The sequence below is a fragment of the Scylla paramamosain genome, chromosome 17 (genome assembly GCF_035594125.1).
Source record: "Scylla paramamosain isolate STU-SP2022 chromosome 17, ASM3559412v1, whole genome shotgun sequence".
Taxonomy (NCBI): Eukaryota; Metazoa; Arthropoda; class Malacostraca; order Decapoda; family Portunidae; genus Scylla; species Scylla paramamosain.
The window spans coordinates 11,316,368-11,333,658 of NC_087167.1; the positions used below are offsets into that span (position 1 = coordinate 11,316,368).

General features: G+C 46.7%; 1 protein-coding gene across 1 annotated transcript in view; it reads right to left on the reverse strand.

Moving 5' to 3' along the window:
- LOC135108478 (T-box transcription factor TBX1-like) overlaps positions 1–17,291 on the reverse strand; it is a 48,162-nt gene that overhangs the window by 14,387 nt on the left and 16,484 nt on the right. The window contains 6 exon segments of the mRNA XM_064019534.1: positions 2,977–3,155; positions 3,520–3,587; positions 4,299–4,451; positions 6,023–6,031; positions 6,033–6,180; positions 7,242–7,358. Coding sequence (XP_063875604.1) covers positions 2,977–3,155; positions 3,520–3,587; positions 4,299–4,451; positions 6,023–6,031; positions 6,033–6,180; positions 7,242–7,358 — 674 coding nt within the window.

Below are 17,291 nucleotides of genomic sequence, written 5' to 3' on the forward strand. Positions count from 1 at the left end.
TTATTCACGAAACACAACGTTTTCTTCCCTGCTTTGCGTTTTACGGAGTCCCATTCATCCTGCCTTGTGTCCTCTGAGCTTGGGGAACTTTAAACACGCACGTACTCGAGGAAACTCCAATTGCAAGCCGGAATACGAAATTAGAACATCGTACACTGTAGTATGAAGTGCTGCCGCCAGACACCGTGCTGAAAGTTACGCTTAAGATGCACGAACATTTCTCCTTTACGCCTGATATGATGTAAGGGTGATGCAGGTACACAGTTAGCGAGGCATGAGATACCCTTGTGCTTAACCGTGACATATTTCACTTTGGAATTAAGGTATCTAAGTTGTTGGAGGCTTAATTAGAGAATCAGTTCGTAGTAATAGTAGTAGTAGTAGTAGTAGTAGTAATAAGGAAGATCAAAAGTTATGACCAGGATTCTCTCTCTCTCTCTCTCTCTCTTCCTCTCTCTCTCTCTCTCTCTCTCTCTCTCTCTCTCTCTCTCTCTTGTTTCTTCTCCCTTACTCCTTTTCACCCCGTTCTTCTCTACCTCCCTCCTCACCCCCCTTACCTCCCTTTTCCCATCTCCCCCTCTCAGTTTCCCCACACCCCTCCTCCCCTCCCCACCAAGGTGTCAGTACCTAAGAACAACACGTCAGCCTGTCAGCCTCCACCCCCTCCTTCTCTCCACCCCTCCTCTTCCTTCTCTTCTTTTTCTTTTCTTCTTCCTCGTCTTCTTTTCTTCGTCTTCTTCTTCTTCTTCTGCGTCCCTCTTCTGTTGCTTCTTTTTTCGTCTTCTTCTTCTTCTTCTTCTTCTTCTTCTTCTTCTTCTTCGTCGTCGTCATCGTTGTTGTTGTCGTCGTCTTCTCCCTGTACTCTTCCTCCTCCTCCTCCTCCTCCTCCTCCTCTTCCTCCTCTTCCTCCTCCTCTTCTCACCCTCCCCATGACCACACAACGCACACCATATGTAAGGACTATCCTTACCTCCCCATCTCTCTCTCTCTCTCTCTCTCTCTCTCTCTCTCTCTCCTCTCTCTCTCTCTCTCTCTCTCATTGTATATTTACATTTAGCTTAGTTCCCAAGCTTTTAACACACACACACACACACACACACACACACACACACACACACACACACACACACACACACTTTTCTGGTTTCCACATGCTTATGTTAGTTACTAAGGAGGAGAGAGAGAGAGAGAGAGAGAGAGAGAGAGAGAGAGAGAGAGAGAGAGAGAGAGAGAGAGAGAGAGAGAGAGAGAGAGAGAGAGAGGAAGTGGTCAAGCAAAAAAAAATATATTGAAACTTGAGAAGAAGCGACAACACGTCCACTCTGACAAATTGTTCCTCCCGCACAGGAAGGAGGGAAGGAGGGAGGGAAGGAGGGAGAGAAGGAGAGAAGATGGGAGGGAAGGAGGGAGAGGCGAAGTGAGGATAGAAAGGCAGTGATTGGTGGATAGTGACTCTCCCAGCTTTCCCTTCCTATTTTTTTTTTCCATTGCCTCTCTCTCTCTCTCTCTCTCTCTCTCTCTCTCTCTCTCTCTCTCTCTCTCTCTCTCTCTCTCTCTCTCTCTCTCTCTGAGTTTGTTAGCTCTCTTGCCTCTCTTCCTTCTTCCACACCTCCATCTATTTTTTTTTTTCCATTCTTACTTAGCACCATTATCTGTCCTCCCCCTCATCTCCTCTACCTGCTCTACTTTCTCTTCTATTCTCCACTACCTCCCTTTTTTTTTCTCTCTCTCTCTTTTACTCTCTTCCCTTTTTTTTTTCCTCTCGCTTACTTGTTTTTCTCCCTCTTTTATTTTTTTCTGCCTACTTCTTTTGTTATTCCTCATGTTCCCCCTCTTCCTTGCATATCCTCTCTTCACACTTCGCTTTATTTATTCTCTTCTTTATTCTGCACAACGTTTCCCTGTTCGTCTCCCCGCTCCCTCCCTCCCTTTGGTCTTCCCCCTTCATCTCCGCCTACCAAAGACTGACTATGGTGGATCAAATGAAAAATGAATAACGCAACAGCAACAACAGCAATGATAGTGAAAGTAATGATAATGATAATAATAATAATAATAATAATAATAATAATAATAATAATAATAATAATAATAATAATAATAATAATAGTAAAAGTATAGGTTAAGGTCGGTCTAGGTTTCAAACGTGACCTGAGAGGGGATAGAAGGTTTAGGTGAGGTGAGGCAGGTCGGTGAGTGCTGGGTTACGTGAGGCATGGTCCAGGAGGGGTAAAGAACGGCTAATTTGAGCGATTTCAGGGAATGGCTTCACTTCTATTGCTTCTCTTCTGGTGCAAGTTTTAGAATATAACCTCGAAAGACATTTGACAAAGAGTGATCGAGTAATTTAGACTTTTTCAGTGGCTAGAGTAACAAGTCTCACATTGATATTAACAACTAAAGAATAAATCAAATTGGGTACATTTAGTGACTCTGGGTGTGTTGAATTAGGTCACTAGAAGTCAGCGTGTAGGGTTGGCACCGCGGGGAGGGGAGGTCAGACCGAGGTGGATGGAGGAGGTTACTGACATGTGCCGTGTGAGGGGAGTGGAGCGTGGAGGCGTGTTTACAAGACGAGGCTGGAGTAGTCTGGTGGCTGCTGTGTTTACTACGAGGCAGATAAAGACGTAGTACCCATGACAGCCCTCTCATCTCTTCCCTGCACCTCCCTTCCTTCCTTCCTCCGTGCTGACTCCATCATTATCATGTCTCCCTATCTGCCTTGCTTCTTCATAACGGCAACCAAGGAGGAGACATGTTCACTCGAGATGGAAGACCCAAAGTAAGTGAGCATTACCAAATAAAATATATTATAATCAGTCGAAAGAGAAAGAAAAGAAAAAAAACGGGAAGAAATTAAAATCACTAATGCTCTCGCGCGTACACACAACCACACCCATACCTACAGAGAGGAGAGAGAGAGAGAGAGAGGAGAGAGAGAGAGAGAGAGAGAGAGACTGACAGACAGACACTTACCTTTACTTTCCTTGGCAGCGTTGTAGGCAATATAGGGGGGTAGGGGGTGTCGCTGCTGCACCCCCTGCTGCTGGCCACGCACCCCCACCCCCCCGCCTCCCCGTTGCTGCAGACCCATACCCCCGCCTCCTCCGCCTCCCCCACCGGGCTGCTGCAGCTGGTTCAGGACCTCCACCACACTAATGAGAGAAATGGGACGTGTTAGTGACAGGCGAAGGTCACTGGTAAAAAAAATGATAACAATAATAATAAAATGCTGATAAAAAGAGAAGTAGTAGAGAAGTAGAGTAGTAGGCAGACAAGGGAGACTATAGAAGGCAAGGTAAAAAGATAGAGTGTGGAAAGGTGTGAACTGAAAAGAATGGATAAAAGGAAGAGGATAAGATAAGTAGGTAAGGGAATGGAAAAGATATAATAACAAAGATGATCAAGTGGTACATGTAATGGGAACAATATATGAAAAGTAGAGATCACACACACACACACACACACACACACCACACACACACACACACACACACACACACACACACACATACTTACCATTCGTCCGGATCACAGTCCCGAAAACCTTTGGCAAACGGATTGCTGGCGATTTTCAGCTGTGTTATCTGTAAAAAGAGAGAAAGCATTGTAGTAATAGTAGTAGTAGTAGTAGCAGTAGTAATAGTAGTAGTAGATTCAATCACCTTCCACTATCTTCTCATCGTTGTCTCCCTTCCTCTTTCCCTCTGTCTCTCTTCCTTCCTTCCTCTCTCCCTCCATTCCTGGCGTCACGTGACCACCATCTACCTGCTTGTTAGTGTTATTAGAACTGCACGTGGGTTTTTTTCGTTCCCCACTTCTCTCTCTCTCTCTCCTCTCTCTCTCTCTCTCTCTCTCTCTCCTCTCTCTCTCTCTCTCTCTCTCTCTCTCTCTCTCTCTCTCTTATCAGGTCTTGTTACTCGCGGTGACAAATGAGCCACAGGAAGAAATTTGTCACTCGCTCTCCCCAAAAGTGAAGTTTCCTACACAAGATGTTCCATACACATGAAGTTCCGTGCACATAAAGTTACGTGCACATGTGTAAGCGAAGTTTTATGTACACGAATTCAGGTAAAGACAAGGTTCCGTGCACAGTAATTTCAAGTTCCATAAATATAAAATTCTGTTTCGCACACATAATTAACGTTCAATTCACTAACAGTATAATATCACACACACACACACACACACACACACACACACACACACACACACACACACACACTATCTCCACACGTCCAGTCTCTGTCCCAGTCCCACGTCCCCCTCACCACCACCTCTCCCTGCCCTACACTCACCCTGTGGTTCTGGTAGGCAGTGACGGCAGTGAACTTGGTCTCCTGGAAGATGAAGGTGCTGAAGTTCTGAGTGGCCGACACGTCCTCTGACTTGGAGTTGACGTAGACGACGTGGAAGCGCGGCTGGTAACGGTGCATTGAGTTGAGGATGATCTGGCAGCGGAGGGCAGAGGGGACACATGAGAGAGAGAGAGAGAGAGAGAGAGAGAGAGAGAGAGAGAGAGAGAGAGAGAGAGAGAGAGAGAGAGAGAGCATTGCTATAGCCACCACCATCGCCCCATGCTGTACTGAACACTTCACCTCGAGGATAAGGAAGAGAAGACAAACCAAATTCATGTAGATAATAACGTAAAGGTCAATATTTTAAGACACAAAACTATTAAATCCACTTCATGCTAAATCACATGCGAGAGTCAGGCCAACAACAGGACAGTGCTGCAGTGCGTTGGTTTCCTGGTGCAACACTGAGTTGTAAAGAAAGATACACTTCGTTCACGGTATCTTTTTTTCCTTCTACGCAGCTTTGAGACGCGAGTTAGACATATTGAGACGCTGCGTGTGTCAGCAGGACAGTCGCTATGGTTTGAATTACGACACCGTGTGCACCCGCCAACATCTCTTGCTCTTTATTGCTTTAATTCCCCGGTTCTCCCTCCTCCGCTACACGACAAACTGAATGTGGTATATATTTAATTATTTCATACTAGCAATGCAAATATATATATATATATATATATATATATATATATATATATATATATATATATATATATATATATATATATATATATATATATATATATATATATATATATATATATATATATATATACGAGTATATATATATATATATACATTTTTTTTTTTTTTCAAACAGTAAGACAGAACAAATCAAACTCCATAAATACCAGTGCTTAGAGCCTCACGGCACAGAAGAATGCCTCGGCAAGGGAGGCTTCGCCCCTCCTGTGCTTCATCTTAACGTCTGCGTATGGAAAATTCAGGCGCCGCCGCTTTTCAGATTCCTGAGATCAAATTCATCATTCTTAACGAGTGTGATAAGCCAGCGATTCTTTAAAAGAACAATACGCTTGTCCATTAACGTAAGCCAGAATCCTTGACATTTACATAAGCAAGCCGTAGCAGTTATGCATTAAGTGACCCGCAGTAACAGTCTGCAGCTGTTCACACACAAAACATGTGCGGCGCGCCACGGATGACTACACCTACAGCAGCGCACGAGGCGCGCCTGAATGGGTGAAGCAGAGATGTAGGGCGGCAAGGGTAAGGGCCTCTGCCTCCTGCTGCCCCGCCCTGACACCTCGCAGTGCCACTCACCCGTCCTGCCACCTTGTGTACAGTGCCACCCCGCTGCGCCACCTACTCACTGCCGCTTCCTATCCCTCAGCCTCTGATCTGTATCTCCACACACACTCCTGCCGCCGCACATCCATCCTGACACTTCTGGTTGCCCCCTTACAGAAATATTCATACGACTTTTGAATGTAAACTAAATGTACAGTTTTGGGAGAAAACTTAGCTTTTAGATAACAAGACTGCTTTTAACCAAGTCCCCTCCCTCTCTCCGTGCATGTCCCGACGTCATTATCCAGCGATATCCCACGCACACCTTCACACCATACCATACCACTTCGCTACATTCAACTCGCCTCTCCTTCCCCTCAACCTTACATAATCCCCACATCCACCTCCACCAGACTCACGTGGCCGTTTATCATCAAGTTGGTTGTTGGTGAGCTTTAGTTTGTCAAAGGAGAGCACCTGCTTCATCCACTGGGCGCCCTTCGCGGGAGAGTCTGGGTGGACGTGAATGCGTGGAGGCGAGTTGGGATCTGCCTTCCCCGCCACAATCCATGACGAACTGCAGGGAAAACAGAGAAAAGCAAGAGGAGAAAGTAAAATTATAAAGTAAATCAGTGTAGTAGTAACCTCTATAAACAGAAAAACAGGTAAAAATTCCATATAAAAAGAGTTTTGATAAAATTCCTAAGGATCTGTATGAGGTGTCTTGAGGTCGCGGGCAAGTTGTGATGAACGCTGTGAGAAATGTTTGTGTGTGACTGATTACTCCGTGGATTAGGACCTCAAGCCCTGTATTAGTGAGTCTGCGTGTCGCATTTGCAGCGGGTTATCTTTTTTTTTTTCTCTCTCACTCGGGCGGTTGTTGGTCAGTGTGTGGCGCGAGTGTGAGTGTGTGAGGGGGGAGGGAGGCGATGAGGTGATAGTGACAGGACCGAGGGTGACTCACAGTAGGCAGGAGGAGGAGAGGAGGGAAGAAAAGGGGGAGGAGGGGGAGGAGGAGGGGGAAGAAAAGGAGGAGGAGGAGGAGAAGGAGGAGGAGGAGGAGGAAGAGGAGAGGGAAGAAAAGGAGGAGGAGGAGGAGGAGGAGGGGGAGGATAAGGAGAAGGAGAAGGAGGAGGAGGAGGAGGAATGAAGACTGTGAGAGGTGTAGGAGTGGAGACATGATGGAGATGAGGTGCATGAAGGCGAACGGATCACTCCTCACAAACACTATGTTGGTCCTTCCTCCTCCTCCTCCTCCTCCTCCTCTTCCCTTTCTATCATCTCATATATACTCACACTATCCACAAACTTTTCATTCATATATGAACAAGATTGACTACTTTTCCTTCACATCCCCTCCTCCTCTTCCTTCTCCTCCTCTTCCTATCCTCCTCCCCATCTTCCTTTTTTTCTCCTTTCTTTATAATTATCACGTCACACACACTCCCACTATTCCAAGCCTTTAACTTCCTTCGTATACACACAAACCTCTCTCCTTCTCCTTCTCCTTCCTTTCCTTCACATCACATACCATATAAATCCACTATGCTGTGTTTCACTCCATTCATACATACATACTCTCCCTGCTTCATTTCCTCCTACGTCCCCCTTTGCCCGGCTTCCCTCCCCGGCACTCACCTGTGGAAGGCGTACCGGTAGCGCTTGTCGTCTACAGGAATGAAATCCATCATGAGCATATAATCACTGGTCGGGTCCATCCCCATCAGGCGGACTTGGAACGTCGGGAACATGCGCCTGGGGGAGAGGAGGAGCAGGAGGAAGAGGCGGAGGAGAAGTGAGTCAGTAAGATAACATCAACAACAACAACTACTAGTACTGGTCTAATAGCAATCATGATAAATACATTAATTACTACCACTACTACTACTACTACTACTACTAACACTACTACTACTGCTACTAACACTACTATTATTACTACTACTACTACTACTATAACTACTACTACTAACACTACTACTACTACTGCTGCTGCTACTACTACTACTGCTACTACTACTACTACTACTACTACTACTACTACTACTACTACTACTACTACTGTTACTACAGCGCGATGTTAAGGAGTTCATGAGATCACAGTTTAATGATATGCAGTACTTCTCCTTTACTGTACAGTGTGTGTCTTCTAAACCTAGACGCTTCTTGCCCTTGACCTCCCGCCACGCTTCGAAACAGCAGGCATGGCGCGCGTTACCTAGTACTGCTGCTACAGCTACTACAAATATTACTACGTTTTACTATTACAACCTTTATTGCAACACTCTCGTTACCGACTGTCCACAAATACAGCACAATCAACTGAATAAAACGGTAAACACAGACGAGATCAGCGAGGACAGTGAAGGCAGAGCATGCTCCTCCCATCGTCTTCCTCGCGCGTCCACAACTGCTGCAAGGTAAACACTGACACCCGCCCTCATCTACCCGCCACCACCACAAACTCGCCACTGCCGACTCTCAACACCACCAACGCCAAAAAACACGACACAAAGGCGCTATCACCAACACCATCCACACAGCCGCCAGCAGCGAGGGAGTAGCAGCAAGTAGTAGCAATATTTAAGAGAGCGTAAGTGGAGACCCCGAAGTAATGAGCGGCAACATTGTGATTGCGGCGAGTCAAAACACAACACCAACACCCACCACGCAACAATAAGACGTCACGACAGCGGCTGTTAAGCGTGGCGCAGGCAGACTTACTCATGAACATCAAATATACAACGAGGGGGGAAGAAAAAAAATGACGACGAGTAAAGAGATAAGAGCAAAGAACTGAGGACGTAAATTACAAGACAAACGCGCCACGAGGACATAAACGACAAGAAAAGCGCAGCGCTCATTATGCAAAAATAATGGTAATGTTCAAAGGAAAAGAGATTCACATAAAAATTTGAGACTTGATTCAATAATAATAATAATAATAATAATAAGAAGAAGAAGAAGAAGAAGAAGAAGAAGAAGAAGAAGAGTACGAAAGTTACAAGAAAAATCAATGAAATAATAAAAGAAGAGAAAAATAAACAACATCTATAGACCATTCCCCCTCACCTCTCCCTCCTCCTCCTCCTCCTCCTCCTCCTCCTCCTCCTCCTCCTCCTCCTCCTCCTCCTCTGCCACAGCGACATAAAAACATTAACACAAACAAAAACAAGAAGCCGTTATCGCATCAGCAAAAACGCAAAGTAATAACTGGAAGACGATCACCACCACCAACAACAACAACAATAACAACAACAACAACAACAAAAAGTAAGAGCAGCGAGAGTCACAGCTTCACTTACATGGCTCGTGGCACTTTTTTTTGCAAGAGAGAGAGAGAGAGAGAGAGAGAGAGAGAGAGAGAGAGAGAGAGAGAGAGAGAGAGAGAAGTGGGGATGTTGGTGATGGGGCCACCATCTGGAGACACTGATTCCTCCATTGCTGCGCTGTTCCTTTCCTCCTCCTCCTCCTCCTCCTCCTCCTCCTCCTCCTCCTCCTCCTCCTCTTCTCCTCCTCTTCTACGTTCTCTCCCTTCTTTCTCTTTCGTAGGTGACGTGGTAAGGCTGTTTTATTTTTTTTTTTGTGGCAGTTTAAAAAAATAAATATATAAAAAGTAGTAGTAATAGTAGTGTATTAGTGGTGTTGGTAGTAGTAGTAGTAGTAGTAGTAGTAGTAGTAGTAGTAGTAGTAGTAGTAGTAGTAGTAGTAGAAGTAGTAGAAGAAGAAGAAGAAGAAGAAGAAGAAGAAAAGAAGTAGTAGTAGTTATTCTTAGTTATTTTTTGTAATTATTGTTGTTGTTGTTGCTATTGTTATAGTTATCATTGCTGTTATTGTCGCTGCTGTTGTTGTAAGCGTGCCAATAACAGTAATCTCAGGAGACAGCAGAAGTTAGCGTCACAAAGAAGAAGAAAGAGTATCATCTGAAGGCACGGCGTCCACGAGGAGCCTACCCACAGTACATGCATTCGTGTCAGGGCAGGCGGTGTCTCTGAGAACAAGGCAAGCTAATCGTTGTTGTTTCCACGTGACTGGGCTGATAAGGTCGACGTCACATTAATTTAGTTGTGGAGAGAAAGAGAGAGCGTGCGAGGTGACGGAGAGAGACACGGTGATGGAGGAGGAAAAGAGGAGGAGGAGGAGGCGGAGGAGGAGGAGGAGGAGGCAGAGGAGGAATGAATGGTGGGGAAGGGATTCAGAGAGAAAAAATGTTAAAGAGGATGAAGAGGAATGTGATAAAAAAATACAATAAAAAAAATAGTTATGTAAAAAGAGAGAGAGAGAGAGAGAGAGAGAGAGAGAGAGAGAGAGAGAGAGAGAGAGAGAGAGAGAGAGAGAGTGGAAGACTTTGAAAGGCAGGTGGGTACAAGTTAGCAAGACATGTTTGCTTTTTCTCCCCAAGGAAATGCACGGAGGGAACCAAAGAAAGGAAATGCACTGAAAAAAAAAAAACGACTGATGAAAAATAAAGACTAAAAATTAAAAGCAGCGAGAAAAAAAACAATACTGTGAAGAATAATAGAAAGAAAGGAAAAGATAGACCCTTCAGAGTTAAGGATTCGAGGAAAGGGAAAAATATATTGTAGTGTAAGAGAGAAAGAGAGAAAAGAAAAGCAATCTGTGATGCGAGCAAAGAAATAAAAAAAGAGCTTAGATGAAAGAATACATAGATGAAGGAACGAGGTGGAGAGAAGAAGAAAAGAAGACTGACAGAATAAGAAAGGAAAAGGTGAAGAAATGTCACTTTTTACGATGATAAGTAGCTGGAGGAGGCAACGAAAGTACTGAGGCGAAGGAGGAGGGCTGCGAGAGTGCAAAGGAAGGGAAAGGAAGGGAAAGAGGCTGGTAGGAGAATATGGAGAGAAGTATGCGGAGGAAGAAGAGGTGGAGAGAGAGAGAGAGAGAGAGAGAGAGAGAGAGAGAGAGAGAGAGAGAGAGAGAGAGAGAGAGAGAGAGAGAGAGAGAGAGAGAGAGATGCAAAAGTCTGTGTGTGTGTGTGTGTGTGTGTGTGTGTGTGTGTGTGTGTGTGTGTGTGTGTGTGTGTGTGTGTGTGTGTGTGTGTGTGTGTGTGTGTGTGTGTGTTAACATATCTACAACCACCGTTAAAGGAAAAATAATGAATGAAAACTGTCGCATCATAAGAGAACCATGTGTGAATGTAGAGAGAGAGAGAGAGAGAGAGAGAGAGAGAGAGAGAGAATCATACTCGTAACTTCTCGACTAAGGGAGGTAAAGAAAGTGTTTTAAGTTCATTATCTCTTTTCCTTCTCCATTTTTTTTTTTCTTTTTGTCACTGTTATTCTTTGTCCCTCTATTGCTTGCATGTCTACTTCATTGGAGGAGGAGGAGGAGGAGTAAAGAAGAAGAAGAAGAAGAAGAAGAAGAAGAAGAAGAAGGGGAGGAGGAGTAAGAGGAGGAGAAAGAAGAAGAGGAGGATAAGAGAAAAGAAAAGAAGAAGAAGAAGAAAAAGAAGAAGAAGAAGAAGAAGATAAGGAGGAAGAGGAGGAGGAGGAGGAGGCCACCCAGAGGTAATGAGGAGGTGTGATGTGGGAGGTCGCGATTAAGTGCTACTGCAGCCTTCCACCCTCCCGCCTCCTCCTCCTCCTCCTCCTCCTCCTCCTCCTTCTCCTCCTCCTCCTCCTCCTCCTCCTCCTTCTCCATCTCCCCCATCACCCAACTCCAACACCCCCTCCCCTCTCCTTAGTCTCCATACTCCTCTATCCTTTCCCTCTCTCGCCTTCCTCTCCTGCCCCTCTACTCCTCCATACAGTTCTCCATCGCCCCTCTCTGCCTTCCTCACCACCGCCACAACTCCCGCCCCGCCGTCGCCGCCTCCGTCTCTGTCACGTTCTCTTCGTCTTAGTATTCCTAGGATTTCAGTTTTCTGTTTAATTTTTGCTTTTGTTTTATATAATTCATCTGTGGTCTTTTCTCCACGTGACATCTCTCTCTCTCTCTCTCTCTCTCTCTCTCTCTCTCTCTCTCTCTCTCTCTCTCTCTCTCTCTCTCTCTCTCTCTCTCTCTCTCTCTCTCTCTCTCTCTCTCTCTCTCTCTCTCTCTCTAAAGGCTGAACATCAAGTACTATCACGAGGAATTTGTTGTCATCACCACCACCATAATCATGGCCATGGCGTGGCCGGGATGCTGCATGGTAGGATCACAACACTCATCATCATCACCATCACCATCATCTCTTCTACCGAAAACGAACAGGACAGATCATCAGTCTTAGTGGTGCAGGCCATCAAACGATGACTGATCATGTGACAAACTATTTTCCTTGGAGGGTGGACAGGGTCACGGGCAGGACAAGGTGGTGGGAGGGAGGGCGGGAGTAGGGCCAACCAGAAGGATGGTGGAGGGTGATGAGGGAGAGGGGCAGGAAGAGCAGTGGCGCTCAACCTGAAGGTATTTGCTGCCATGGAGTCTCTGGTGACCCTTGACAGACGCTGTGAGTGACGTCCAGGTCCAGTGAGTCTCGATGAGAATTACGGGAGTCTGCGAGTCAAGAAGTGACAAATTTCTGCTTTCGGACTGTCCTCTTCAGGGACTGGCACTTTCATAGGGACCTTTTTTTTTTTCTATTTCTGTTACCCTAGGTTATGGGCACTTTTCAAAAAAAAAAAAAAAGATAACTTGACCCGATTAAAAAATACTCGACAGGATATCCCTATAGGGCAATATTGTGCAAAGTCAAGCATATTCACAGATCCTCCATTATGATTCTTTTTGCCACAAAGAAACTCTTTTGAAAAGTTAGAGTCCATGGTGTGTGAAGGTCGTCGGGTAGCGATTGCGTAACTCATGCTAAGGTTGAAGAGGCGACATATGATACAAGTCCAGTTTACCATTACAGTGAGTAAAGACTGTCTGCGGCAGCGCGCGTTGACAGCTAGACACACCATACCAAACACAATGAAACAAGCTCGTCTCCGCCTGTGGATAAGTACTGCAGCTGAGTATGTGATGTGTGTATACCACTGGCCTGGGAGCGCCACAGAGCGGAGGAGAGGTGTGGCGGGGTGCGGCTGACAGGCTGGGCAAGAATGGGTGTGGCACACCGCATGAGCATGGTGTCATGTGACTGACAGGGTGGACAGGGCGAAACGTAACTGACAGGCTGGACATGGCGAGGTGTGGCTCACGGGGCAGGCAAGGTGGGGAGGGAGGGGGTATAGCTCATAGGGAGAGCACTGCAGGATGTGGCTCACGGGCCGGGCACGGCGGTGTGTGGCACACGGGGATGGCACTGCGGGGTGTGACTCGCGGGACGGGCACGGCGGGGTGTGTCTCACGGGGCGGGCACGGCGGTGTGTGGCTCACGGGGCGGGCACGGCGGGTTGTGGCTCACGGGACGGGCACGGCGGGTTGTGGCTCACGGGGTGGGCACTGCGGGGTGTTACTCACGGGACGGGCACGGCGGGATGTGGCTCACGGGGCGGGCACGGCGGTGTGTGGCTCACGGGACGGGCACGGCGGGGTGTGGCTCACGAGGCGGGCACGGCGGTGTGTGGCTCACGGGGAGGGCACTGCGGAGTGTGACTCACGGGACGGGCACGGCGAGGTGTGGCTCACGGGGCGGGCACTGCGGGGTGTGGCTCACAGGGCGGGCACGGCGGGTTTTGGCATACAAGACGGGCACGGCGGTGTGTGGCTCACGGGGAGGGCACTGCGGGATGTGGCTCACGGGGCGGGCAAGGCGGGGTGTGGCTGACGGGGCGGGCAAGGCGGGGTGTGGCTGACAGTGAGTGCCAGCCCTCCCTCACACATTGGTGGCCTCGCTTACTTTCCTATATTTCCCCGCCAAGCGTTAGTACAGCCAAGCGCCAGCCGCACCGATTGAAAGAGCGACCCACCGACATAATATAAGAGACAGGCGCAGATCCTGCTACTCTGTCTCACTGTGAAAGGCTATTGTACTGTGCACCACAAGCGACTTTCGATACAAGCGGGCACGGCGGCATGGGGCTGACAGGGTGAGCATGGTAGGGCGTGGCTGACAGGGTGTGTGGCCGACATGGCAAGGTGTGGCCGATAGGGCGGACAGGGTGGCGTGTGGCTGACAAAATAGGCATGGGAGCTGACAGGACAAGGCTAAATGTGGTCAACAGGGTGAACACTGCTAAGAGTGGTTAACAGGGTGGGTGTGGCAGGGTGTGAGTGTGGCTGACAGGATGAGCTCAGCGAACTGTGGGTGACAGGACAGTGGGCACGGTAGGGTGTGAGTGGTAAGATGAACACAGACGGGTGTGGCTGACGGGGTGAACATGGCCAAGTCTAGCTGGCAGGGTGGGAGCGGCAGGGTGTGGGTGAAGCAGCGCGTCCCGCAGTGGCAGCTCGGGACATGAGGCGCACTAATGACATGGGTGTCGTTAAGGGCGGACCTGGGCATTAGGGCGCCTGCCTCCCCTTCCCTCCCCCAACACATGTGATACGCAGCGCCGGGTAAACAAAAGAACACCCATCTACGTACTTTCCCTCCCTCCCTCCCCTCCCTCCCATCTCTGTCCCTTTCATTCTGTTATCCTCCTTCCTCCTTTATGCGTTTCTTCCCTTCCCCTCTTGGCCCACTTTCCGTTTTCCTCCCCTCATTACCTCCACTGAGTCAGTCTCCTTCCCTACCTCTCCCTCTCCCGTCCTCTCATTCCATTCTCATTCCACTTGCCTCTCCCTCAACTCCTCCCGTCAGTCTCCCAAACCGACCCACCGCTGTCTAGTTACACCGTCTGACTGCCTCTTACACACACACACACACACACACACACACACACACACACACATACATATTGCAAACATGCACATACCCTTTTTTTTTCCATTTCTCGTCTTTTTTTTCGGGAAATATAGAATGAAAAATGATGAGAAAGTTCCTTATTTACGGAATTACGGAAACAAGTATAACGTTTTATTATATTACTTTTATTTTATTTATCGCTGTTGTTGTTGTTATTACCAATATCGTTCATAGCAGTATTATTCATTTATTTTTATTATTAATATTATCATTATATCATTATTATTGTTATTGTTATTATTATTATCATTATTATTATCATCATTATTATTATTATTATTATTATTATTATTATTATTATTATTATTATTATTATTATCATTACTAATTTTGTTATCACTGTTATTATTATCGCATATTATATATTATCATTATCATTAGTAGTAGTAGTAGTAGTAGTAGTAGTAATAGTAGAAGTAGTAGTAGTAGTAGCCGTAGTATCATTATTATTATTATCATCATCATCATCATCATCATCATCATAATTTTCCATCGTTGCTATTAATATTACTACTACAGTCACCAAAAGTTACTCTATATAACACCTTTTACTTCATTTAAGTAACCCTAACAATTTTACTAAACAAAATAAAACTACAGCCATTGAAAGTCTTAACGTACTAGAACAACTTTAACAAGCAGCGGCGTCTTTCGAAATCATTCTCAGCCGGCAAATTATAAATCTATTAAGATTGAAAAGCCTCACTCGTAACACTCAAGAGGACGAAGCAGTGACGTTCATTCTACGTTAAGCCCGAGGAAGCCAAGTGCCGGAGTAAAGGCGATGGCTGTAACAGGATTGCATATTTCTAAAGTCTCGAGGAGTGGGTGCCAATCGCTCTTGAACACGCTAGATTGGTTTGAGTTAGGTTTACGTTGTGGTAGGATTAAATATAAACATACAAGAAAATTTGTGTAGGAATTAAAATGAAAGTATTTCCTATATTATAATGTGGCTAGTTTCGGTGGTAAAGCCGGGCGTTATCACAGGCGAGTGCTGATACTTGGAAAAATGTGACTGGTTTGACTAAGGCACTGGATAGGTCACATCTCTATACATGTTTGTCAAAGTGGCGGATTGTTGCATGCCAGAGAGTAAATAATATCCATAGTACTGTTTGCAGATGTTATGAATGAATATAAGTAGAGGTAATGTCTCTCTCTCTCTCTCTCTCTCTCTCTCTCTCTCTCTCTCTCTCTCTCTCTCTCTCTCTCTCTCTCTCTCTCACCTTCTCCGTTTACCTTCTCTCCCTTTCCCTCCTTCTCCTCCTCCTCCTCCTCCTCCTCCTCCGTCTTCGGCTTCTTTATCTTACACACTCACTTCTTTATTCTCTATTTTTCACCTTTTTTTCTCCTATTTCATTCCTCCTCCTCCTCTTCCTCCTCCTCCTCTTCCTCCTCCTTCTCCTCCTCTTCGTCCCCCTTCTCCTCCTCAGTCCACTTGTTTCTTTCATCCTGTTCCTCTATACCTACCTTCTTTCCTCCTTCTGTTTCATTTTTTTCTCCTTCTCTTTCACCTCTCATCTATTTCATTCCTCCTCCCCCTCCTCCTCCTCCTCCTCCTACTATATCTTCCCTTCCCCCCTATCCCCGGGGAGAGGGAGGGGCCCGCTAATAATAAGGCTGATCCAAGACCCAATGTTACCACGAGTTTATTTTCCAAACCTGTGGCAATAAACTGATGGGGAGAGGAGGGAAGAGGGCAAGGAAGGAGCTGGGGAGAAGGGAGACGGCCCGGGGAGGGGAACAGGGATGGGTTAATATGGGAGGGGAGGGTTGGGAGTATGGTACAAAGAGATGCAAGGTGGAGAAAAAGAGAGTGTGTGAGCCTTGGGAGGGAGAAGCGAAGTGTAACAAAGAGCGTGGCATGAGAGAGAGAGAGAGAGAGAGAGAGAGAGAGAGAGAGAGAGAGAGAGAGAGAGAGAGAGAGAGAGAGAGAGAGAGAGAGAGAGAGAGAGAGATACTTCACCTGCCGACCCCTCACTTCCCTCTACACACCAACAACATATCTATCTCGTATTTGCTCATTAACTAACTTTTCATACGGCCCCGCCTCCCTCCCACCCCCGCCCCGCCTGTCCTCTTACTCACTCCACACCTTATAATGCAAACTAAATATTAGTGTTATTCTAGCGAGACTTTCCTCACCCTTTCCAAGACCCGCCCCGCCCTGGTCGCCCCGCTGCGCCGTGTCAGCGTCCTCTTGCTCGATATCCCGCAGGTGGTGACGTGCTGGGGCGGGGCAGGAGCGGGAAGGGGGCGGGGGAGGCTGGGAGGCGGCGCCAAAAGGGAGTGAAATAAGAAAAAAATCTCCAATACTGTACCGAGAAGACTTCTTACGGCGAAGTGTTGTGACCGTTGACTCGTGCATTAGTGAGCGAGAAGCCCTCCCGCCACGATGCACAGCCGCGGACGTTGAATTAAGCAATTAGTTTTTCTGCCTCTCTAAAGCAAAAGTTCAATAAATAACATGACTTGATGCGGTGGTTCAGAATATGTACTACTACAAACACCAGTATGCGATTCTCTGGCGGTGAGCAGCGGATGGTGGGGGAAGCACCGCCGAGTATTTAGTGTTCCTGAGCAGAGTTTGCACGAGCTCCGAGAAAGGTGAGGCGCTTGTTTACACTAACGGCTTCCCCCCAAGAGTTATCTTTGACTCACCAGTTACCGCAAAGCCGACTCTCGTAATTCTTCCAATATTTGCACGCAGAGTTGTTTAAGCATTTTGTCAATACTCTTGATGTAAACAGCGGAGAGACGCAGTGCCCACGCCGCCTTGCTGAGGACCATCCCGACACTCAGCTCGTATGGAGATATTACTGAGCGTATTGCAGTCTGCCAACCTGAAATTTTCATTATATTTATCTCGAAGTAGTCTCCTTCACTCTAGC